The sequence below is a fragment of the Spea bombifrons genome, chromosome 4, assembly GCF_027358695.1.
Source record: "Spea bombifrons isolate aSpeBom1 chromosome 4, aSpeBom1.2.pri, whole genome shotgun sequence".
Classification (NCBI taxonomy): Eukaryota; Metazoa; Chordata; class Amphibia; order Anura; family Pelobatidae; genus Spea; species Spea bombifrons.
The window spans coordinates 48,674,493-48,701,358 of NC_071090.1; the positions used below are offsets into that span (position 1 = coordinate 48,674,493).

The following is a 26,866-nucleotide window of genomic DNA, read 5'->3' on the forward strand; positions in this document are numbered from 1 at the left end:
GGCAAATGTATATGTGGGCTGGATCCTAAAGGATATTCTTCATTTTCTTACCTATCCTGATGAAAGACGTCTGTGCTAGTGTCTAGTTTCACAGATACAATTTGTTTTCTTTCCATTTTCTGCAAACGAGTATAATCTACTTTTACTAAAACAATATTTGAGAATTCCAACAATACCAATCTTGCCAAGTAATAGGGATTACATTTTTTCCAAATTCTAAACAATTTGAGATCAATAAAGATCACAGGAAAGTCAGAAGAACCTTGGAGTTGGATGAAATTTGAATTTTTAGAACTGGGGCAGGGTCAGGTTTTAGGTTAAAACCTATTTAAGCTAGTCTGTGTTTGAAAGCTGATCTTATTGCATCTCTGTTGTGCTAATTTATAAGCAACTTGCTCAAAGAATATTTCTGCCTAAAGTTGGTAGAGAAATGGGACAGAGATGCACAAGCAGAAAATTATTCCTGCCCATTCCCGCAGCCCAATTATAATAATATTTTATAGTTAAAAGAAATGTATTTAAGGAACCCATGTAAAATACTTGAATGGTTGAAAGGTATCAAGGGACTTCTTGGCTAATATGATAGAATCTGTATAGCTGCATGTTACTAAATGTTTCTGTTTTCTACTCACCTTTCAGTTGGAGTATTTCACCGCCGCCAGATGTTTTTCCTCATTCTCTAAACAGCTTAACACCTTAACATTTCCATATCCTTCAACGACAGATAGCAAAGGCTTTTAAAATCCAGTTCTAAAGTTGCCTTTAGCTTGTAATATGAAAGGTTAAAAACAAAAACTCTGTGCATTTTACAATGACTACCGCAATGACTTTCATGATTAATGACTTTTCATAATTAATCATGGTGGATTTCAGTGCCCAATCTCAATTTATCTTTGTGTGTTTTTCTTATATTGTTTTTGTAACAGTTGCCCCAGGCCCAGTTTTCTGAAGGACCCTGAACTCCCACCTGTGTCTGATTAATGGCCATGAAAAAAACACAAGATTTCACTGTTTTCTCATGGTGACTTGGACTGAGCAACAGTTGTAGTTTGCTGGGACGGCATGGGTGTCCACAACAGCCAGGTTACCTTGCCCTAATCATACGTTATGTGTCAATTAGGAATGCATACTTAGCCAGATAAGATTTCCAGAGTGACATTTTTCACAAATATCAAATCAATTTGACAGTAGTTATTATAATTAGAAATACTCTATAGCATCAAAAAAGGCTGCATCATGAGTAACTTTATGTTTTGATGTGTAACATATTTATTGGATTAAGAACATATTTGGAGGATTAAAAATGTTTAGTATTAAGTACATTTACCATATGGGTTGTGAGTGCTAGTCACGGAACACCATGGTTTGCTTGCTTTGTAGTTTTCAATACAGCTTTCAGTTGCAAGGAACATTTGTGTTTGTCTGACGTGTGACCATGTAGACTTCTGTTACTTTGTGTTAGCAAACTTATAAACATCCATTTGCAATGCGGTAAACATGCTATTGCAGAGCTTTAGAAATGTAAAATGGATATATATGTAAAAATGAAAACTGCTGTGAAATTGTAATAAAAGTTCATAGCATATGTGATATAGGAGATGACATTGGGTCATCACAAGTATGGTATAACTACATTAACATCACATAAGAGATCTACCACACAAGTAAAGTTGTTTTAATATTAAAGATGCAGATGGTAGGGAAGCACAGGGTTTCAAGTAAAAAGCTGGAGATCTATGATAGTATGTGCATCAGATACATCACAGTTCCTTTCGACTAACTGGAACCAGCAAGCACCCCTATCTGTTTGATTTCCCATAGCACTGGATGTGGTGTGCCAGCTTTACGTGTCTCAGTACACTCATGAGAATTTCAGTAGGCAATTAACAATAGAACATGGCTGTTCTACTATGTTGTATGGACTGGCTATTTCATACAAGGGCTTTCATTGAGTTATTATGGGTTTTAATGAGTGGCAACAACACCACCATTGGCTGTAAAACTATACTAATGCGACACTAAAAAACAGATTAATCACACATAAAGCAGGGTGTGTTATATGCATCGCCTTTGCTGGTGAACAGGAGATCGACTGTCAAAAGCCTAAACCCCCTGTTTGACAGCTGGGGACAAAATTTCTGCCCCTGAGCTGTCAGACTGAATATAACAGCGCTCTAACAGAGTTAAATGATTTCCTTCTGGCAAGATAATTGGGGAATCCCTGTGATGCAATAGGGATTTGCAGGGCCTATAAAGATCCCGGTTGGGTCTCCTGCCATAGTAACTCATTGACTGGCCACATACACCAGGTGTTTTCTTTTCATTAACATATGGTTTTAAGGGGTAGTTTTGACATCTATTAAAGTTAGTGTCCCACCATGCTAAATTAGAAAAAAAAGTGATACACACCTTGTTATAATTGCCCTATAACAGTCAAAATAGATGAACAGTTTAGGCATATAGAATGGTTACCAAATCAGGGCACGTTGAGGAATGAATTTAGGGTATTTTATCCCATTGGCTCTAACTGTGTTTAATTTATGTACGTCTAAAACGTTAAGAAATAATTTTTTACATTTTAATCATTCACAATAATGACTTACATTTCTGAATATTATTTCAAAAGAAAGTTCTACTTGTGCTGAAAAAAACAATATATAATGTGGCAATCCACCTTCTTGCCTAGTCTTGCAGATGCATACTCTTTAAATAAGAAAATACTGTATGTGTACGTTATATGGTATTGTGACACCTGACCATTAGACCAACAGGGACATTGATGACATCTCATTTTAAATACATAGAAATTGATATGTAGTTGCATTTTGGAGCGTTTCTGTGGGAATTTTCGCCCATTCATCCAGTAGAGCATATGTAAGGTCAGGCACTGATCTTGGACGAGAAGGCCTGGTTTATAATCTCTGTTCCAGTTCATCCCAAAGATGTTCAATGGTTGAGGTTAGAACTCTGTGTGGTCCAGTCAAGTTCTTCTTCCACACCATCCAGTCATGTCTTTGTGGACCTTGCTTTGTGCACTGGAACACAGTCATGCTGGAATAGAAAAGGGCCTTCCCCAAACTGTTCCCACAAAGTTGGAAGCATTGTTCAAAATGCCTTTTTATGCTGAAGCATTAACATTTCCCTTCACTGGAAGTAGAAGGAAAACAGACTCATATAATTATCCCTCCTCCATCAAACTTTACACTTGGCATGATGCAGCCAGAGAGGTAATGTTCTCCTGGCCAAACCCAGACTCGTCCATCAGGCTGCCAAACAGAGAAGCGTCACCCCACAGAACACGTTTCCACTGCTTCAGAGTCCAGTGGTGGCATTTTTTACACCACTAGATACAACACTTGGCATTTTACTTGGTCATGAGAGGCTTGCACGCAGCTGCTTGTCCATGAAAACCCATTCCATGAAGCTCACTCTCCATGTTTTTTGTGCTAATATTTATGCCAGTGGTAGTTTGGAAATCTTCAACTATGGAATCAGCAGAGTGCTGGCAACCTTTATGCACCATGCACCTTAGCACTCGGTGACCCCGCTCTGTGACTCTACGTGGTCTTCCCCTTCGTGGCTGGGTTTCTGCTGTTCCTAAACGCTTCCACTTTCCAAGAATACCACTAACAGCTGACTGTGGAGTATCTAGCAGGGATTACATCTTACACACTGACTTATTCCAAAGGTGGCATCCTATCACAGTACCACAAGTGTTTGTAAATGCAGACTGCATGACTAGATGGTTGATTTTATACACCAGTGGCATTGGGTCTGATTGAAACACCTGGATTCAGTAATTAAGACGTGTGTCCCAATAATGTAGTCCATATAGTGTATGTATTTGTCAAACTGATCCTGTAGAAGTCAGTGTTCCAATCTTCTCTTCTCAAACCAGTATTCCATTTAATCTTAACTAATACATTTAAATCGGAGCTGTGAATTTCTTGTTTTAAGATTGCAGCAGCACTGCTGAAAAGAGATTAAAAGCATGTAGCTGCTGATAATCATCACGTAAATCTTGTAACTGGAAACATGCTAAATCAGCATTGCTCTCAAATGATGTGTTCATTTTACTACTGATGCGGTATTAGATATGACGGTGAATGATTTATACCAAGGATATCAAATGGTGTTAGCACTAGCTATATATACTAAGGTGAGTATCATGAGAGTTGCTAGCCAAAAACAGCTTGAGCATCATTGGAATTTAAATACTGCAAAAACTACTATATTACCTTTACAGTTCATTACAGTGCTGCATTTCTCTTTACAGTATTTTGAGGGCTAAATAAAGTCAATATCTTCAAATAATCCTTCATAATTATCACCTGACTGTACCTTCTTGACCGTTCCTCCTTCCTGATGACTTTGCCAGTTTACTTCTTGTCTTACTTATTTATCATTATTATTATCTTTTATTTATATAGCGCCAACAATTTATGCAGCACTTCTTACAATACATATATTCAAGGGATATTAAAAGACAAGAATTAAAAGGCTAAGACAAACCGATATATTAGGGGGAGAGAGCCCTGCTCACAAGCTTACAATCTTGAGGGAATAAGCTGAGAAAAACATAAGGTGTGGAGAAAGGTGAGTGGTAGTGTGGGTTTTATCAATGAAAGGGAAGTTCTAGCAGCTAAGATGGTGCGACTTCTCTGAAGAAGTGGGTTTTGAGATGTTTCTTGAATGTTGGGAGGGAAGGAGGGTGAATGCTGAAGGTTCGGTGGAAGTAGATTCCAGAGAAATGGGGCAGCACGAATGACCACAACCCCTTAATTGATTTTTTTTCTTAATAAGGTTACTATTGGTAAAGTATATGTTTTCTTAATAAGGTTATTATAACATATATATTATAACTATACAAGTACAGTAAAGTTTGGAGACTATCTATGATCATAGTTCCTGTATAGTTATCAGTAGCTATAGTGTAGTATATATGTAGTACATGTGTAACATTAATACATTGCTTACATATCAAATATTCTTGGAAGTGTTTTACCAACCTATAATTATTCCGGTCCTTTATGCATTTTCAAACTATGGTGATTTGCTGTGAGTACATATAATATTCCTAGAAGATCTTTGGGTTATTAATTTACTTTGGACATTTTTAAAGTGCTGTGATTTGCTAGGAATGTAAATCATACTTCTAGAGTTTTCCTTAGAAGGAAAGAAGCAGACATTCATTCACTCTCCATTCATTCAGTTGGCACGTGGCTGTCCTTTCACCCAGAGATATGTTTATGTCAGACTCCATCTAGTGAAGGATGTGTAAACGAATTGGATAAAAACCATATAACTACATTTGGATACGGTTCACTGCAGATTAATATCCAGGGTGAAACTTGACACTGTCTTTTACTCTTCTAAGTCATACCTGACACAAACATTACTCACATGTATCTAACTAGATTAATAACGAGATGAGATGAATACAAAATATTCTCTTGATTTTTCAGGGGGGTGTTATTGTAAACCAATTCTGACTCATGGAGGCTATGTGTTCTAAACCTTCAGATGTTCAAGGGTTAAGGAATGAGTAAGTCCCAGTTCATTCCAGTTGAAATGAGTAATAACAGATAGAGCACATTGTGATGAATTGAAGGAAATTTGAGCATGACTACACAGAAAATGAGTTCAAACGGCATATTAATAGGTTTTACGGGAGTAGATGTTTAAACTACTGTATGTCAAATGATTCCAGTTAGGTGTTCACAGAACACCTGTTTGCTTGATATTTAATCTCATTATTCTGTTTCACCTCCTTTGCACTTGCTTCATGTCAAATACAGCCTAGGTGGGGGGCCCTGGCCCTCATTTGTAAGTGGATGAAATGCCAATGGGGATCCCCATACTCCATTTTTCTCTATCCAATCGCTTTATCTCACAGGATCCTCATCCTTTATTAATAGCACCTAATAATTTAGCTATTATTTTTTTTCATTTGTATAGTGGCATTATAGCAATTTACAGAACATGTTTTATATTATATATTGGGAAATGGGCTTGGTCTCTGAGTGTTGAAGGGCCTATCCATTATATTATTGAATGGGCCTGCAAAATAAACAAGTCCATTACTATAATGCACTGTACTTAGGTGTGGTTTTAGGACCTTCTCTGGTTTCATTCATTACTAAAAAGCTGATTAGCGCCTAAATCCCAAACAGCACTATATGAATTAGTTAAAATAGCTTAATGCTAGGTCTAATTTATAAACGTGCTTGGTTATTTAATTCTGCTTGGATTATGCATTGTGAATTTATTGTGTAAACTTTCTCAGGCACCTCCAGCAGAGTTGTTATAAGGATCTGGTTTTAAAATTCCCTACAAAGTATCTGCCAGTTTGACAATAAGCGTTCTCTTGACAAATTCTCTGTGCCAAACATACAGTGGAGTTCCTTATGTGGCAATTTAATGATTGAGGCCTACGTTCGCATATATATATTCCTCACAATTTTCCACAGTCATAGACACTTATAACATTATGTAACATAGATGAGTAGACCCCCCAAAAGTATATATTTTTTGAAATGAATAAAGCATTTTATGAGCCAACAGTCAATTCTTGTTCACTCACTCTCAGTTCTCCTTACTTTAAGTCTCAGAGTTGACTCATGAGGTTTATTTGTATTAATATTTCAAGTGAATTATATTTGGAATTGTGTTTTTTTTTGCAAATGCTTTATTTTGTCCTATCATTCTTCAAAACAAAATGATCCAATTATAAAAAATGAGAAGAATCATAGTGAATAGAGAGCAGATACAATGCTGGCATTTAGCTAGATCTCCTTAGAAGTACATTGTGAAAGTTGATATGTTGTTTTGTTTTACACATACACCCACTAATTCACCCTGACAGGGTGTTTCCTTTATTCAGTATTATTATTATTATGGATTAGAGGGTGGCAGCTGTCACGATACAAAACACTTCAAGGCATTTGTTGCTCTCTAGCTTGATTCTCCAAGGAGACGCGGGATTACTCTGAGGTTTGCGGGGAGGGAGCACAAATCAGGAAATATTTTTCAGATGTTTTCTAAGAAAATTGCTCCAAAGTGAAATACTACTTAAATAAAAAGGGCCATCATCATGCCTTTTCTGAAAAGTGCCTCATTAGTCAGCTTAGTCCTTTAAAAGTTGATCTTTATCCAAGAGATAGGCAATGGAGTGCTCTGTCCAATCAGCTGTCTGAATGTGTAGAAGTCTTCATACTGTATCATTCACCTTCCCTTTAGCAACTCTGTCAGCAAAACATACAATAATTTATGAAATCACTTAAAACACCTTAAAACTCACTATCCTACTTTTCACACCCTTCTTTGCAAATGCATATCACCTTTCATACATAACTCCCAACATGCCAGACAACTTGAAATATATAGGTTTAGGTGAATATATATATGTGTGTGTGTATATATATGAATATGTGTGTGTGTATATATATATATATATATATATATATATATATATCCTCTTAATTGTAAGTGTGTTTCAGCAGAGCCCTCTATCTCATGTATCGCTTTGCCTTAGACTGTCGATTTTGAGTTCAGTTTATATATATAAAATTAAAAGTGAAAATGATATAAAAATAGTTACCTCATATGACAAGGAGCTAGAATCAGATCACCCATTCTTTATTTTTTCTTCTTTTATCCCAAACCAGTGCTTTAGCACCTAGCATGAGTGGCATATTTAGGTGACTCAATTGTTTTTATAACTTCTAAGCTTATTAGTAAATTAGTAGGCTGTTTAATCATAGTATTGTTCTATCTATATTTTCCATTCATTCCAACAAATTATATGATTAATCTCTGACCCTGACACATTTGTGAGTCTTTTTTTTTTAAAATCCAATCACTTGACATGTACACCAATAACACAGGGATTCATAAATGATGAGTCAGTATTTCCAGACTGAACAAAAAAATCCCCCAACAAAAACACCATGTGTTTGATGTGGTTGCTCACTTATGCTTCACCTTTTGTTTTCTTTTGAATCGTATTAAGAATTCCAAAACACAGCAGCAATGTTCTATAGACACAAGGAACTTTGTTTTGGTTCTGCTACAGCCAGAAACAGACCACAAGGCATATACATATACCGGTATATATATATATATATGTATATATATATATATATGTATATATGTGTATATATATATATATATATATATATATATATATATATATATATATATATATATATATATATACATATACATACATACATACATACATACATTTCTTTCAAGATCCTTTTGTTTATCCAGCACTGTGGAATTATTTGCACATTTCTGTGAAAACATATTTTACTATGGCAGACATATTTCCATTGATACTTTGTTTAACTTCAGCATAAATGTATGTTTTCTTCTAAATAACATTGAAACAAATTAATGCCCATTTCGTAACGTTTGTAAATGCCTAATCATACACCATTGGAAAAGCTCTAACAGCCTTTATATGCAATATTTATTTGCACCATTGCTTTTTTGTATAAAGTAAAGTTTTATGTTTTATTATTACTGGGTCATGTTGAGATCTATGGGTTTTGGGTAGTCAGGGTGCTAAAATGCATTATAAAGCACCCTCTGACATCTATATGTTCCTAAAGAGTTTAATGATGGAAAAGCATGCTGCGTTAAGCTGGAAATTTGAATCATTGGGTGGTGGTGGTTTCATAATCACCATCATCTGTGGTGCCTGCCTGTGAATGAATGATGCACCTGTCCTTCTGAAGTATATGAATGTGTTTAATATTAAATCTCAAAATTAATGTAATTATCATCGGCTTAGAATTAACACAGGGATATTAGATTTGATTACTGGTGATCTATGTTGTGTAGGGATAAACATTATTGAGGGTTAGATCTATGAGCAATCCAAAATGGCCAAAATGGTTCTACTGCTGTGTCCAAAAACAGGCCACTCTGATTAAATACTTGAAAAAGACATAATAGAAATGAACGGTAAGCACTATCATCATTGTTATGTCACCTATCTTGTTGCCTGCCACTTAGCTCTGACGAAGACCATTCATGGCCAAACGTTGGCTGAATAAGTGAGTTCTCTTTACTTCGATGAGAGTGTGGACAGTTTATTTTTATGTTGTCTTGTTACTTTTGGGTTGACCAGGTGAAAAGGAAAAAATACTTGATTAATTCTAAAACATAGTTAATAATGACTTAGATAGGTTAATGCATACCCCTATTTCTCCTTACAGTGTATAATTAAGACGTAAGTATAACATTGGAGGCAGCTCAGTATTTATCATTATACCAGATGGCCCATAAATGCTGACTTATGATTTTGTTATCCAGCAAAATCAGAAATAATATGAACATTTAAAAAGTAAATAAGTAACAGTGTGCTGAAAGCTGCCTCGGCATTGCCAAAGCACAGTGAGGAAGACCAACCAAGTGTTATTGTTTTCTATTCCACAGCTGGAGCCCACACACTATATGAGAAACAAAACTTAATATGAATTCTATACATTACCATTTGCTAGCCCTGTTAAATGTGGGCTGAACCTAGATATATATGATGATATGAAGTACATCAACTGCTCATTTTACATTTATTCAATATTTTAATTAATGATGTGCTTATATATTTGTATGACGTTTATGTACCATAAATATTCATAGATATGGGCCTTTTCAGGCATACATGGATTAAGCAATTAAAGTCAAATGTTACGTTTATGGAGAGCAGGAGGCGTCAGCTAAAGTAATTTGGTACCTGCAGGTACTGAGTTGACCTGAAATCAAAGTTAACCTTAACTTAGTGGAACTTGGCGTTAAACGGTTTAGTGAATAGAGTATTCTGACTTGTATTCAATCAGTTTCTTGCTCAGATTGGGGAATTCCCTTTCTCAGTAGCTTAATCTTTCACAGAGGAAAACAGACCAGATCTTTATTTCTGGGAAACTTCCAGGTTTGCCTTGGAGTCTCTGGAAATCACAGCTGATTACCAGGCTTTTGGGACATGCTTTGATCTATGGGTGTGGGAAACGATTCCTAGCTCTGCCCACTCGTTGCCCTTCTGTAGCGAAATCCTGCCCTTGTCATGCATCTTGCCTGCTTACCCACCTCTTTCAGCCTACCTTTGTCCTCTATAGGCCTTCTATATGCTGAGTGGGAAGCCTGCAGGGGAGAATACTCTCCCCAACTATTTGCGATATACTTACCGGTATCTCCATAGACTAAAACAAACTAGCTATAGTTGCTATCATGCTTCATACTCTGTCCTTCATATATGAAACAAGAACGTGTCTTAAGTATATCTTTGTGTATGCTCCCTAGCAGACCATTTTAAATATTCAAATATTAGAAACATAGACATATTGAATTTGACGGTAGATAAGAACCATTTGACCCATCTTGTCTGTCCAATTGTCCCTATGTAAAACTCAGACCTTAATCAGTCCTAGGTCTTGTTTAGCATCCAGGGTAGCCATATCCTTGTCTCATGTTAAAATTCCCTCACTGGATTAGCCCCTACCACGTCTGATGGGAGGCTGTTCCATTTATCTACCTCCCTCTCAGTAAAGTAAACTTCCTTACATGACATCTAATTATTTTACAAACTTAACACTGCCTGGTTTCGCTTTGTAATACAATGTTTAGCATAACAAAAAGAAACACTACAAATCACTACACAGTACACACTACAAATCACCTGACATTGTACTGTTTGCTTACTCACTGAGCACATTAAAGAAAAAATGACTCATCTGTTTGTTTAGACTGTATCAATTTTCAAAACAAAAGAATCCCCATTAAACAAATGAAAGCAATAACTCCTAAAGCTTTGCCGCAAAGATAGCAAACGTTAAAAGGTAATTAAACTGTCACAAAATCTACTAAAATATTCTTTTGGCTTTAACCCTTGTGGTCTACAGAAAGAACAAGAAAGCAAAGAATGTGCAGGGTTGGTAAAGGGTTAACCCTGTAACTGTTGAATCAATTGGTCCCACTCACTAAAAGAGAAAGGAAGTGACTGATTTGTGACAGCAGTTTCCTTGATAAGCATGCAGTGATACTTTCTTACTTGTGTGGTCAGGGAACGAAACCGACCCTCGTTTAAAAATAAAGTGAGTCATTAAATCTGAGAATAGGAAAGAAATTGTTTAAATAACAGCAGCATAACAGTTTCCTTTTGAGCTCTGACTTTTCCAGCTGGAATGCGATCTTGAATATTTCTGACTCTGAAGCCAATGTTTAAATCTTTTTTTTTTTTTTTATTATCTTCTCTCCTCCATCCCTCCCTCTCCCCGTGTTCTGTAGATTTACACCGACTGGGCAAATCACTACCTAGCAAAGTCCGGCCATAAACGGCTGATCAAGGATTTGCAACAGGACGTCGCAGACGGGGTGCTGCTTGCCGAAATCATCCAGATCATCGGTAAGACTCAATGGCAATCACGAAACGTAGACTGAGGACCGGGGCTGGGACAGGCTGAAGTAGGTGGAGTCGGAAGGGAATTTTACACTTTCCAAAAAAAAAGTGAAGTTCAATGTGTTTCGGTATGCCTTCGCTTACAAACTCCAGATGTTATCAAGGTTCTGATTGTTCTGAGAATTAGAAAATTTGTTAGCATTTCAAATGCTCGGGAAGTAACTGTCCAGCCGTTCTTTTAGCGTACCTTAAAAGTGCATCCATCATAGACCGAAATGTCATAAATGAAGTCTTGATCAAACCATATGTCTCCCATGTGTGCATTCTACTCGCTGGAGAGGCTGATACGTTTCTGGTATGTCTTGAAACATTATCCCTGGCCGAGCAGAGACAATTGCTTAGGACTTCATGTCAGCAGTTACTTGGAGAGTAACCGGAGGATTAATAGCAGACTTATTCACACTCTTCTCTTAGGACTGTACGCTTTCATGTAGGGGCTTCTGGTGGCAATGAAAATAGGATTAGTGGGATGTTTTAGGTAAGATTAGAACAATGTGTGCTTTAAATACTACCATGTAACTTTTTTTCTGATCTAATTGCTTTATTTTCTTATTTTTCTCTAGCAAATGAGAAAGTTGAAGATATCAATGGCTGTCCAAAGAGCCAATCACAAATGGTAAGAAATGAATGGATTGTTTGGAACGTTACCGGGTAATAGCATCATTTTTATTTGAGTAATATACTACTGGCATTATGTGGAGTGTCGGCAGCAGACCATTGTTAAATTCATTTTATCTGGGAGTTGGTTGAGATTATCAGTGTATTATGATCTATGCTTTTGGATGTCTCTCTACTGCTGCTGAATGACTGCACTGCTTTATTAAAATACCCACAGCATGTTATAAATATGTATTTTCTTTATTCGGCTTGGTACCCCCTAGCAAGGGGCATCAATGGCTTCTGTCAGTTCCACTCCGTATTCTTATGCCTATTTTTTTTTAAAGTGTTTTACAACACTGTCATAAAGGGAGGAAGGGAGGGGGGGCATGGGAGGTGAATATATTTATAAACCTATAGGAATTCATAATGAGCCATACACTGGATGAAAGAGAAAGCACTCACAAGAATATGGATTTGGGTAAAGTATTAATGGAACTGTACCATTTATTATTTTATTATATTATTATAAGATAATTATCCTTTGTTTAAACAGAAGCATATTTTGCATGAGGATATTTTAATCAATAAACTGAATGGTTGATAGACTAATGAACTATGCTAGAAAGTTACAGTCCATTTATCGTCAAAGCACTGTCCTTGTATTATGAAGTGTAGATGCCTACTGCTATAAACATAAAAGCAAAGCAGCACATGTTGAAGACAAGGCAAAGTTAAGGAAGGCTTACCTATACACATTCTTACACAGCCCTATTATTAAACAAAAATGAACAAAGGTAACCTGCAATGGGCTTTTTTGACTACCGACACACACATAAACACACACATATATATCTATATACTGGTAAATGTCATCCCATGAGGGATACATATGGTATCACTGCATGGATAACAGGTCGACTTTTACTAGAAAACCCATTGCAGGTTATGTTTGCTCATGTGTGTTTAATAAAATGTGTGTTACAAAGTTGTGTAATGCAATTTGAGAATGGGTACTTTTGATTTATGTTTGAGAAAAAAAGATATAAAAATGAATGTGTGTATAAAATGTTGTTGTTATGATCTCTGTGTTTTAACTTAGTGCTTACTTTGTTGAGAACTTCCTACACAAAGCTTGTTGTACCCATCTCCTATGAAATCTTCAGGTAAAATCTGGAAGCGTATAGGGGGTCCCTTAATAACCAAGCACCATTTCAGCAGCTACTCCAGATACTTTCTAGTACATGTTCTTGTGTTGCTAGCTATAACTGATTTGCATACCTGGGAACTCTTGGTGTTTGACCCTGAGAATAGGTGGTTTATCAGGGTCACATCATCAGGAATTGACATCAAATTCTACTCTGATTTTATGACCTATGGAAATGTTATCATTGAATATATAACAGTGAATATAGGTGACTTAGTTCAGCACTTCTCCCTGCTTGCTGCTAATAGTTTGTCAAGACAACTATTACAACCATTAGCAAACCAATCATAAACTTTGTGATGGGCCATTGAAGCCATTTAACCATCCTTGGCCTTGATTGGCTGCTCAAGCAGTCCATTGAAACAAGTAGGAACAGACCTCTCCCTGTAGCATTCGCCAATCACCTGCATGCAAAATAGTTGGGGGGCAGGGAAGACGCCAATGCATTTGGAGGGGTTCTACAGAATTCCACATGCATTTGCAAAAGGGTTCATGCTAAATGAAAAGGGACTTTTAAAGTGCATATGATGGCTGGAGTGACCCTTTAAATGTATTTCTTCAGTGCGTTGATTTAAAAACTACCTGCGAAAACATTTGAGAGGCCAGGTACACAATTCATCACTAGCTGAATATTTGCCTATGATTTTCTCAAGGCTTGTTTCTTACTTTAGAATTTCTAGAGACTGACATTCAGAAAACAATCATTGTTAAAGTGTAAAATATGTAAGAATGCCACAAATCTCTTAGTATGAGAATTTAATAAATGTGGACATTGTATGATAGGGTAGCACATAATGTAGCTGGTCACAAGCTCTGCACGAAATCACAAGTTGTATAGTAACCTTCTCCTTTTCTCACACCAGTATCCAGCATTGTTAATTTGTCAGATGCGCAAAAATTCCCTTCTGACCGCATTGAAACAAATAGAACTTTCTTGGTTTTTTATTGCTGACTGATTTGTAAAGGGTATGGTCAATGACACATCACTAATCACTGTGTATTTGCCTCATCTACATGAATAGGATCGACCTAGGCCCCAAATGTTAACCCTGCAACCACATTTTTCTGACAGCCCAAGCAACTATCGCTTGTCAGAAGGTAAATGTAATCTAAATTAATGCACCCTTATTCAGCTAGGGATTTCAAGCGACCTTTTATATACCAGGGCTTGAGAAATCCTGGCACCAGGTCGCCATGGTGACTATAAACTATTTCCTGGTGCCCAGGGTTTTGCATTGTGAATCTGTCACCATATGCTTAGGGAAAACTTAGGGTGCAGGATTCAAGATAGCCAGCTAGGGGGCAGTCTCTACGAGTTAAGAGGGGGAAGGAGGAGGAGTAGTGTGTGGGAGTGTGTGTATACTGTAGTGTCAGAGTCCGTGTGTATGTGTGTATATGTATAGCGCTAGAGTGTGTGTGTAAATGCATAGCGAAGGAGTCAGTATGTCTACTGTATTGTAGTGCCAGATTCAGTGTGTATATGTGCATAGAGTGTGTATTTTTATATATGCATAGTGTTAGCCAGTGAGTATGTGTAAGTGTATGTTGTTGGATAGTGTGTGTAAAAGAGTGTGGTGTTAGCGTGTATGGTGTGGTGTTACAGTATATTGGCATTAGCAGGAGTGTAGCATATAGTTTTAGAGTGTGTATATTATTGTAAGGTGTTAGCATGTGTGTACATGAGTGTAGACGTTTAGTATTTGTGTTTTACTGCATGGTGTTAGTGGTTGTTGTGGTCCAGCAATGAAGAAAGGTCTATTTAATGTCAAATTGCCCCAATAAACATACTTTAACTACAGACCAGTGGGTAATACATGAAAATAAATACACGATTAGGGAAGAAAAAAGCTGGCTCCAAAATATTTTGGCTGGCTGATCCAAACCAAATTTGTAAACCCCTGCTGTATACCAGTGAGAAAAGCACCAGTACGCTCGGGCAGACCTTGAATATTTCCCATCTCCTTGAGATGTGGTATAAAAACCTTAATACTGTGGTTATGCTCATCTACTTTATGGGGACTCCAGGGTTAAAGAGGCATGTTTGACAGCTTGTACCTTTAGCACCATGCAATAATGTCTCTTACTATAAACCTAACTTTCTGAAGGGATACATATTTTGTTCCTTTTAACATTTCAATTTCAGGAGGCCTGAGACTCCTGTTATACCCTCAGGAGAGCATGGGGATACATTTGGAAAGCTGGGGTAAATTTACATTTCCTTACCCAACATTTGCCCTTTAATTTAAAATAAATCAGAAGCAAACAATGAGAAGTATTTTTCCATAGAGAATATAAATGGCAACCAGTATTGGCAAATTGTATTTTATAGTGTTTATTGCTACTACAGCTATTTAAAGAAGATGAAGAATGCATTTCAGAGCATCTTTCAGGACAAGTGTCCAACCATGGATACTTACCAACTGTTTTTTTAATTATAAATAGCGTGATTCTCAGGACTTTTAAGAATAGCTCAAAAGGCATGCAGAATTTATTTCACGGCAGCCTGCGGGCCAGACTTCTCCAGTTACTCTGTAAGCAATGGGCATACATACTAACTCAATCTATTTAAAAGACTTTGAAATAAAATGAGATTCACAGAGAAGTAGCTGAAACATGCCATTACGTATCTATTTCTATACTGCACTGGAACAGTACTACGGGTGGACAGATATAACTGGTGAAATGCTGAAGCCTTTTGTCCCTAGTGAGTATCCATGTGTTCTTATACGGCACAGTTACATGCTAATTGAAATGAAATAATAGAGGACATGTCACTGGAGAAACTTTGCTTTAGCTTACTAAAAGTACTTTTATTTTCTACTTCTCCTACAGAACTAAAAGCTTAGGCTAAGGATTGATACCTGGCATTATACAATTATATTATTGGGATAATGTATTACTCTAGTTTAGGAGAAGACATCAAATATGTTGTTTGAATCATTAAACCAAATTATTATTTATGTATTTTAGATATATAACAAATATTATATGTATTATATATATATATATTTCCTAAATAAATTGTAATGGCAAACAGAAACACACATATCTTATATTATTTTTTTTTCTATCCCAATCTGAAGCTGATTACATAAATTGGGTAATTAAATTATAAACCAGCACTTAAGCAATACCACCCAGGCTGGACCACAAGCAACCCCCATAGATATATTGTTGAACACAACTCATAATATGATTATTAAACAAATCTAAAAAAAAATCAGCCTGTGTTCAGTAATTGAGCACACACCCTTGTACTTTACACATTAAACTATTATTATTTTGCTCCTATGGGAAATCGATGGATTTCACTAGGCTGATATGCATGTTTACCATCACTGTGCTGTACAGGTATCCATCACAGACATTTCACAGTTTGGTTAGATAGTGATTGATATGTTCTGAGATGGTACCATAAGATGCCATGTTCATGAACAGCAAGGACTTATGATTTGCCTGTGGGTTATGAAAATACGCAAAATAATCCAAAATAGCATTTGCTTGTTTACCTGTCCCTACTGCACCAACGGATTGGAGAATCAGATGAAATACTTAGAGGAGCACTGGTATCTTTTTGCCACTCATATGCATATTGGCATTAATTCTGTAACCCAATGCCTAGAGGAACAAACTGCTTTGTAAAAGGGGACAATTGTGTCTGTTTTCCAGGGAAAAGTAAGACAACCAATGCTTGCTGATCCAAACACTGTCTTTCAGCCAAAAGAAAAAAAAACAATTTCTCGGCACTGCCACCTGCTTTTTTTTTGTTTCCCTGTCTTTCATCTGCTCCTTGAGCATTCTATTTTTGACACATTCTTTGTAAATTAGATCTGTTATTGTTTCCTATTATAGTACCACTCGTATTATTTGTTTACTAAAAAAAATAAGGCGGGTATATAATTATATAATTATAATATTATAATAATAAACTGTATTCACCCATGTGTACGAAAAGTCACTTGAATTGACATATCTCTCATTGGGTCTTTAAATCCATCAAAATCATTTGGTGTGAATTTACTATAAAATTCTAAACTTCTAAAACTTAGTGTTGTAGTGTATTTAGGGCATATCAAGTCCTTAATGCTCTGTCCACCGATTATTTGAGGCTATCACTGGTCTTGTATCAATAATAAAATAAAATATTTCATTCATCTAAAAAAAAACACATTGTTTTTTTGATGTGGATAAAATATTTTTTCTATTATTTATACAGGACACAATGAGCTCATTGAATCATTGGTAGATATTATGCTGCTGTTTGAATGCACCGGGGCACTGAACGTTCAAAGCAGGAGCCCCATGAATTTCTATTGAGATTGAAAATTGTATTAATTAAACATTTAACCCAGAAGAAGAAAAACAATTGGATGGGAGAAAATCATTCCCATCCATGATTTTGAAAACTGTTCAAATATTTTTATGTAAAAAAATGTTTACAGAAAGGCCTTTTATGTAAAAAACAAAACATGTTCCCTGAGTGTCTGGATAAAAAGGTGCATTTCTTGCTGAGGATATCCTGGTGGGAACAAGATTGTGAAATCCCATACAAGGATTTGACAACTCAGTGTAACTCTGAAAGGACAGAAGGTGATGAATGGCGTGTGAGTGTTGAGTCATTGCTGAGTCATAACAGTCCATTGTCTAAAGATAATTCAACTAAACCCAAAGTGCCCACTTAGCATGTTAACATTCAACTAAACACATGTACCGTAATTAGTTCTACCCTATGTACTATGTAAAGCTCTGCATTGATCTTTACCACTATATAACAAACAATATTATTAGTAATAAATGAACAACATGTAACATCGTCTTTGACTGCCTCATATATCAATACATGAATGGAATGGAGCTCTTAAATTGCAGAAATTACAGAATTTACAAACTGCAAATGATTCACAAGTAGGGTCTTTCGGTAGAGCACAGAAATCTCCCATACCCTGGGCCCTTTTCTGCAATAGGGGATAGGTCTTCCTATAAGTAAATAGATATAGTTTATAAATAGCTTTACAATAATAACATTTTTAATTAAAAGTACTATTATAAGTTAACTGAAGGCTACTATGGTTAAAATTTGACATTCCATGCTGTTGTGATTGATTTAATTTGACTTGTCTTGGTATGTCCCCTTCAGCATACTAAGACATTTTAAATAATGCTATCCTTCCAACTTTGTGGGAACAGTCGGGGGGGGGGGGCTTTTCTATTCCAGCATGAATTTGCCCCAGTGCACAGAGCAAGGTCCATAAAGACATGGTTGGATGAGTTTGGTGTGGAAGAACTTGACTGGCCTCACAGAACCCTGATCTCAACCCCATCGAACACCTTTTGGATGAACTGGAACTGAGATTGCTAGCCAGGCCTTCTCGTCTAACATTAGTGCCTGACTTCACTGGATAAATGAGCACAATTTCCCACAGAAAAACACTCAAAAATCTTGTGGAAAGCCTTCCCAGAAGAGTGGAAGCCGTTATAGCTGCAAAGGGAGGACTACATATTAATTTCTATGTATTTAGAATGCAAAATCCTTGTTGGTGTAATCGTCAGGTGGGGAAAGATATAAAGAGGGGTACGTACAAACTTTCAAGGAGTTACGAATCATTATGTGGAAAGTCATTTATATTCTGCTTAAATCTATATGTGTATATAAAGTAAATATGTACACGTTAACATTTGGTATGTTGGTTTATCTGTTTATGTGTTTGTGTGTATTTATGTATAAAAACTAAAGCACAACACCTGTTTTATAAGCCATTAAGTTCAGATATCCTTTGGAATCCTTTAGGGCTGAATGCAAGTGCCTCTGATGCTGCCTTAAAATTGCCTGCATTTTATAGGCTTCCTGAAAACCAGCATGCCATATTATAAATACTGGAAATGTTTGGAATGCCAGATTTAAAATCCAAAGAAAGAAGTTATGTCTTCCGGTCAACATTTGCGCAGTCCTTAACACTGTAAATGCCAGTCGCAAACATTGCTGTATAATAAAAAAATTATGTAAAGGGGCACATGGTGCTGGGCTATCCAAAAATTGTGGCCCTCAAGGACTGTGGTTTTGCACCCCTGCTATTACTGTTTTGGATTTGCATGCATCGAAAGCAGGTAAACAGCAACAATGTAAACATTTTATACACCAAATTGGGATTTTTCATTCATAAATTGTTACTGTTCTATAGAAGGAAAAATGACCGCACTTGTTGTTTGGACATAAGTGAGTGAGTAGAATACGGCCAGTCGAAAGAATAGTGCATTGTGTCCAGACAGAATAATTCATCCCTATTCCAAATGGATAGAAAAACACAGGTTGGTTAAGGAACGTTGATTTAATTTAAGGACCAGCCTGAATTCAAATAAATACAAGTTCATGTGAAAATGGAAGATTACTTGGAGAAAGTGTGCAGGAATAAAATCTAAGCCACGTTACTTAGAAATATGTATCTTGTTACTTCCTGTTCCGATTGGAGCCCTCTGTGAGAAGAAAGCTTTTTTGTTTATTCAATTAGAGCCTTAGTCTTTCCCTGAAATACTCATTTTCTATGTAATTGACCTGCTCTGCCTCCTTCATTTCTTCTATACGTTTTTATAGAAAGGCTTTAAAGGGGGCTCTTTCTGTCTCAGTGGAGGATCAGTATCATAGTCCACTGTAGGGAAAACAAGCTCCTACTATTTGTGGTAACCAGGTTCATTGAGGATTATGTACAGTGATTCTGGTGCAGTGTTTTAAAAGTAGTCTTATCACTATAATCACCCATGGGTGTTTCTGCTAACTGGACCATTACATTTACTGCTGTGATGATAAGATCACTTTTCTTCAAGAATCCCTTTAAACCTCTTTTGTCAAAAATACGGTAAATGGCATTTAGTCTTTAAAGGTATTGCTCCACCTGCTCTGAACTGAATTCAACCCTTTTGCGACTAAATGCAAAGAAATAATAGAAACCGTAGAAACCGCTCCCGGTAATGTTAAATGCTGAAACCTTTCATAAAAAGAGTTATTTTATCACTTAAAATGCCTTGCTCATAGTTGTTCACTGGGAATGTTTATTTGTCCCGAGATCCAAAATCAATCAGTGATAGGTTGATCCCTAATGCTTCTTAAAAGCCTGGGTTACTTAGCTGCTTAACATTTTATAGAGTGCAATTAACGGATTGAAGTAGAACTGCACCTTTAGGTGTAAATACCATTATCTTTTACATATACTTTTTATGAACTTGTAACTTTTACTCTTTTTTTCACAAGGTTCTAATATCCCTGAAAACTGATCACACCATACAGGAAAATTAAACAGTATTAACGGGGACACCTGTATTCATGCAGTTTAATACATCCTGGGCAGAGTATCTCCAATTTATGTAGATCTCCTAGAAACTGCCCCTGATCCCACCCTGTTACAGTAGACCACCAGACAGAGAGTTCACACGATGTGCTTCAAGCTGCATCACCAGCTTCCCATGTGGCTCAGAGGGAACTAATGAAACTAGGGAGATCAAAGTTTAACTAAGAAATAACACCATTATTTAAACATCTCCCCATTATGTCTAAATTATTTCACATTGGTGTCTTTCTGAAGATGTTTTTAATATAAACAGCCCTTTGGGGAAATGATTCTTTTTGTGATGAGGACTGACATGGCTTATGAATTATATGTAGCTCCAGGCTCTGGAAATAGATCTGAAAATAAACTATATCTTACAGCTAGTTTTAAAGCATTTCTCTAAAATAATATAACATTTACTTAATACAATGTGTAATCCTTGTTTTCTTAGCTGTATATGCCACTTTTCTGGGAATGTTTTATTTTCCTTTATTACACAAAGTGCTCCTAATGGCTAATTTACTCATTATAATCTCATGGGCCTGAAAAGCATTTGATCTTTTCATGTGAAGCATACTTTTTGAATGTTTACCTTCTGCTGCGTTAGCCTTGTGCCGTTTGGGTTGCGTGAGTAATGGGCACCTGGAGTTCTGGTTAGCGATGAGTACTTTACTCGTATCTGTAGCCGCATGGGTGGATATGTTTTTTTGAAATTGTTAACACATGTGAAATAAAAAATATATGGGTGATTAAGGCATCTTAATTTATTAATTGTATTTTTAATGGTAAAGGATGTAAGGGAATGCTGAATAGTTATATTTTCTGTATGGAGCAAGGGTGGGGGAGGACATCCCTCCAAAAAAACTATGAAGGAGAGCTGGCACAAGCTGCCATGCTGCCAAAAAGATCTCTCCTGTGTGCAGTGGTATACTTGGGATCTGAAAGTAAAATGAATGTTATAGCTATTTCTATCATTTGTGTATAGAGTGTTCTTAATGGTGGCAATAATAGGCCGATTTGCACAAAGTAAAAGAAAACATTTCATCTCACAACAAAACTATACATTATGAAGGGCCAGCCCTGGGTGGGTTTTCTTCTAGAAGAAGGTTCACGCTGCATTGTTAAATAGTTGTGATTTCTTTCAAATTTGATTGTATATTTTTCAGTGCTAAGCCTTTCTTGCTTGAGAAACTCTTGTGGGGTTGGACCTTGAAATCATTTGGTTTGTAGTAATAGAGCAGATGCTGTCCTTTGAGGATTATTATTTACTGATTTTAAGAGCACCACCATATTCCACAGTGTTGAGAAAGTGTCTTGTTGGTCAGCACACTCTTAATTTAATTTTATGTGAAGGAGATAACACACTATATTTGTTTTACATAAAAACTTTATGTTGAATGATATATATATACACTCTACAAACAATGAAACAAATGTAGAGTCACATGGGCATTCAGGACCCCAGTTGAAGAAGAGGTCCCCAAGGTCCTAAAACCTTATGTGACTCTTCACCTTTTCCTCTGGTGTCCCAGTAAAAGGCTTCAACTTTCACTAAAGAGTGTATCCTGTCTTTGACCAATATTGCTATATCTATATATATATCGTAGGAAACAGCAAGTCATTATATATACCTTTTTGTTGCACCGCATTTACTGCATACCACGCGGTCTTTGGCTTTTTACAGCTAAGAAGAGGTTGGAATAGGACCACAAGCTGCTGTTACATACTGGATAACTCACAGTAGCTAATACAAGGGGATTCAGGAGTTAACCATTTCAACTCACGGGCTTCACTATACGTTATAAAGCATCAACCTTAATGAGCTTTAGCTGCTTACAGGGTTTGTTAGCTCTGTATAACACATATTAAAATAAGTGACGTTTTATTACGTCACCTCACTGTTTGACACATGCATTATACAGAACCATCCCAGCTCTTCATTTCAGGGTTGGTCCTTTTATAAGGCCTAGTAAAGTTAGTGAATTCAAATTTGCTGCCTTTAATGTTCACCAGATAGCCCGTTCCTGGTTGGTTGAATGCTTGGCCTGGTCTTCCAGTGCCATTACTATGATCAGAAATCATTTTACTCCCTTTGTTATTAGCACACCTTTAGTTATCATTTGCAGGTGCATCTCACAATCCTCTTATTTCTTGTCAAGCATAGTTATATGAATATAAAGTAAAGTTTGCATAAAACTTAATGTAATACTATTACGGTATTCTTCAATAGAGCAGAGGGAAACATATTATTGAACTACCAGAATACGTACATTCCCCCAAAAAACTAAAAACTTATGCCTTCTGTGTAAATTCTATCCCATGCCCTTTGGATAACATTCACATTATGCAGTTCGTTGGTGTCAGTTTGAGTTTCTTAGTTTTATTTACGCCTCATACAGCTGATTTCCACTGAGGCCGAGGGGACAAACAGTAAAACTTTAAAGGGTGATAAAATGTGTTAGTCCTTAGATAGGGTTGATCATTTTTGACAAGGCACAATCATAATAGATATTTTTACTGTATATTTACAGTGTTCTGGCACATAAAAATAAACACATAATTAGGCGATGTGTTGCAAGTTTTCTTTCTGGGGGTGGTGGTCCGCTGCTGAGACCCCTTACATTTGGCAAGGTTGCCCTCAAAATATTATATCCCTATAACACATTAAGGTCCTTTCTTAAATGAAGTGCTGAAGATACAATAGGCTAAAACTGAACATTAGCTATGCTGCATTAAGTACAATTGTTGCAGATAAACATCATAATCTGTAATTGTATGATACAACGTTTTGAATAAACACTTTTTTTTTCTGTAGCTAGCGTTTGTTGATCTGTGGTGTCCGAGAATACCCCACAGACTGCTAGTCAAGGATATCAGGTAGCACATGTGTCATGACATTATACCGGGTTAACACTTTAAGCAGTAGCTCAAAGCCTTTCTTTGTTAACTGTTCCCAACAAGCATCTATGCGCTGCAGTATCGTGAGTGTAGATGATTTGCACAAGTGAATGTTTTCTTTTATTTCAGCTCAACTATATCTGAAGTTTGGGGATCACATTAATCTGCTCCAGGAGCTGATGTTGGCTTGAACAAGCAGAAAGATTTCCATACCTTGTCTAGTTGTAAATGCCAGTTTATGACCCTTTTCTTTAAATGTGTATACTGTAACATAAAGACACACTGTTGATTATGACAACACGGCTTCTCCTTGGAGAAAGAGGACTCAAGAAAGCCTTTACTGGATTTAATCCAACAAATGCAGCTGCTACTCCCCACTGTGTCCCTTATGTCCGCTAACATCATCTAAACATAAATCTCAAAACCCTGCTGGGGGAACAAATCTCTGGGTAATTATTTCTTTGTTACAATATTCAAATCAAGCGCTGAGCATGTTTAACACATGATGCTTTACGCGATATTTTTGTTCTGTATTTACTGGATAAAAAAGTCATAATTTTGCTTTTGTTTTCATGGGAAAGCATACGTAAACATGAACCAGCTGCTTTGTGCGCTCATGTGTCAATAGGGCGCCCGTAGAGATTGTGGATTAATACATATTTCTCATAAAGTTATATCACAATATTGTGTTTTTTTAATCAAACTTGCGATTATAGGTATTGTATTGTGTATCAGTTAATGGATACATTTTAATTTTGCCACTTGCATTACAGGTGGGTCCCCTTGTACTTGGGGACCCAAAATCTAATGCCGATGTTATGTAAAAACCCAATCTAACAACAAAACACACACCACCATATAGACACAGGATAAACTGAAAAACAACAGCACTTTTCATACATGTACTTTTTGCACCAAAATCAGTTTCATACATAACCTCATTAGAAATTATCAATGTAGCGATCGATTATAACAAGTGACATTATTATAAGAGATTCAGTAACAGACTGACCCCTGCTCATTCAAAAAGAAAACAAGCATCAACTCCGAGATGACCAGCCTTTTCCTTACCATTTTATGGCTTTACTTGGCATCAATAATAGATTATTTAGTGACATGGGTTGCCTGGTTAAATTACATAAAATAATACTTCAGTTAAGTGGGACATACTTTAGTGCACTAATTAACCTTGTTGTGCTTGACATAATTATTTGACTATTTTAGAACCAGAAGGTTGCATAATACACGGGAGGAAGAGTTAAAGGTGTAATTGCCCCCTGGCTTTTATGACTTTGATTTTGGGCAACTATCTGAAGCCTCTTTGTTTTACTTGCAATTCCACATATAGCCACTAGGGAACACCTAGAACTTTAGGCACAATTTACAGTCAGAACTGATCCTTTCTAATTCCCTTTCAGGATTTTGTATGATCTTCTTCTAGGGGAAGTGTGCTATAGAACCCTAAATGGTACAGAATTAATGTATCCTGTCCTATTTTTCTGGGTTTCTATCATATTGGGGCACTTGGCTGGATTTGCCCACTGGTCTGGGTGTTTTTACAATAATCTTTTAAAAATAATAAATTGTTACTTACGAAAATACAATATCTTGTTCCCTGCCATACATGGTAAAGTACAAAGGCCATAACGCAATATTTAAGAAAGACTTTCTTTGAATCAAAGCCTTTAGCCCGCTTACATGTACAGTATAAAAGTGGATAAACTGCATGTTTGTTTACTTGAAGAAAGGACGTTAAACTCTTCACGGTCACTCTGTTTCATTTAAATATCACGCTGGTACCAACTACATAACATGCTGCTAAAACGGCAAACAATCCTGCATTATAATTAACATAAATTTTGCATTGGCACAACTTTCAAACCGGAATGTTCACAGCAATCATTCACTGACGGAGTCATGCACTCAGTTGGATACACACGCATAGTGTTAAGTCCTCTATGGATGCTTTCATAGCTTTTTTTTTACTGTGTTAAACCCAGTTTTCGGTTAAGTAGGTGGATTGCAGATCGGCCGGCATGCCATTCTGGATTTGGCCATTATGAATTGTTTTATGAACTTAAAAGCTGACAATGAAAGCTTTATAGGAATGTCCTAATTAGAAGTAATCGTGTTGGTGAAGGCTCTAGTCTGATTGGAATACAAGGTATTCATCCTTTTTTAATAATACAGTTATAATTTGCTCATAGACACCACTAAGTTTCTTTGTTTCTCCTCTCACATTGCAGACTGAAAATGTTGACGTCTGTCTAAACTTCCTAGCAGCAAGAGGAATCAATGTGCAAGGTCTCTCTGCAGAAGGTAAGATAATATGCCCTGCTCCTGCATGATTCTCTGTTTATGTTGTCAAGAAAGGTAATAGAAAAAGCAGATCATCTTTTGAACTATGTGCCAATAAGGTAATCTTATGCTCCTAAACACATCCAGGGAACAATCGGGAATAGGAGTTGTGTATGAAAGCAGTGTATTATCAGAAGACTAAGTACCATTTAGTAGCCTAGCTTTGGCTGATGCTAAGATTTATAATAATAGTGGACTTTGCAAAGGTAGCCTTTTGTGTATTTTTAATCATGGACTTTTTTGATTTGTATGACAGTTTGGTATGTATCAACCATTTTTGGCTTGTAATTAGCAAGGTCTTGGTCTGAGGAGTTGGAACGGGAGGAAGCTGCTAGCAGAGAAACAAAACATGTTACTTGACAGCGGATAAGAGCCATTTGGCCCATCAAGTCCCGCCATTTTTCCGGATGTAGGACTTAAACCTTATTCAATTCTTGGTACTATCTTGAATTCTTTACAAATGCCATGTGCCCTAGCATATAGACATGTGCCTATCCCATATTTAAATTCCCTCAAATTATTAGCCTCTACCACGTCTACCAGCAGGCTGTTCCACTTCTCTACCTACCCCATAGTGAAGTAAAACGTCCTTACATTACATCTAAGCCTCACACCCTAGTTTTATATTGTGCCCTCTTGTAACATTTCTCCTCCTTTAAATTAACTTCCCTTTTTTGTACTTTGTTTAATTCTTATATGTATTTAAACATTTCTATTTCCCTATCTCTCTCTTCCCTCTTTCATGCTACACATAATGAGATCCCTTAGTCTTACTGAGGTTACTGAAATAATGCAGCAATATAATAACAGAGCATGAATTTGTAATGTCCTTGGGTAAGCACAATGTCCTCTGCAGACACTCAGCAGTATGAGAGCATCTTTGAAGGTGGTGGCTCTTTTTGGTTTTAAAGAGCAACTACATCTAGGACAAACGCTATCTTAAATGGATGAGTCATTGAAAAGCAGGCACAGAAGGAATATATGCTTATTAGTGTTGTACCTGCCAAGGATGTTATTTTTTTC

General features: G+C 36.6%; 1 protein-coding gene across 2 annotated transcripts in view; it reads left to right on the forward strand.

The window, feature by feature from the left end:
* The window catches only part of NAV3 (neuron navigator 3), a 151,120-nt gene that overhangs the window by 37,049 nt on the left and 87,205 nt on the right, over window positions 1–26,866 (forward strand). For both annotated transcript variants that reach the window (XM_053462634.1, XM_053462633.1), the window contains exons 2-4: window positions 11,293–11,410; window positions 12,028–12,080; window positions 25,732–25,804. In XM_053462634.1, coding sequence (XP_053318609.1) covers window positions 11,293–11,410; window positions 12,028–12,080; window positions 25,732–25,804 — 244 coding nt within the window. The remainder of the gene's footprint in view (window positions 1–11,292; window positions 11,411–12,027; window positions 12,081–25,731; window positions 25,805–26,866) is intronic.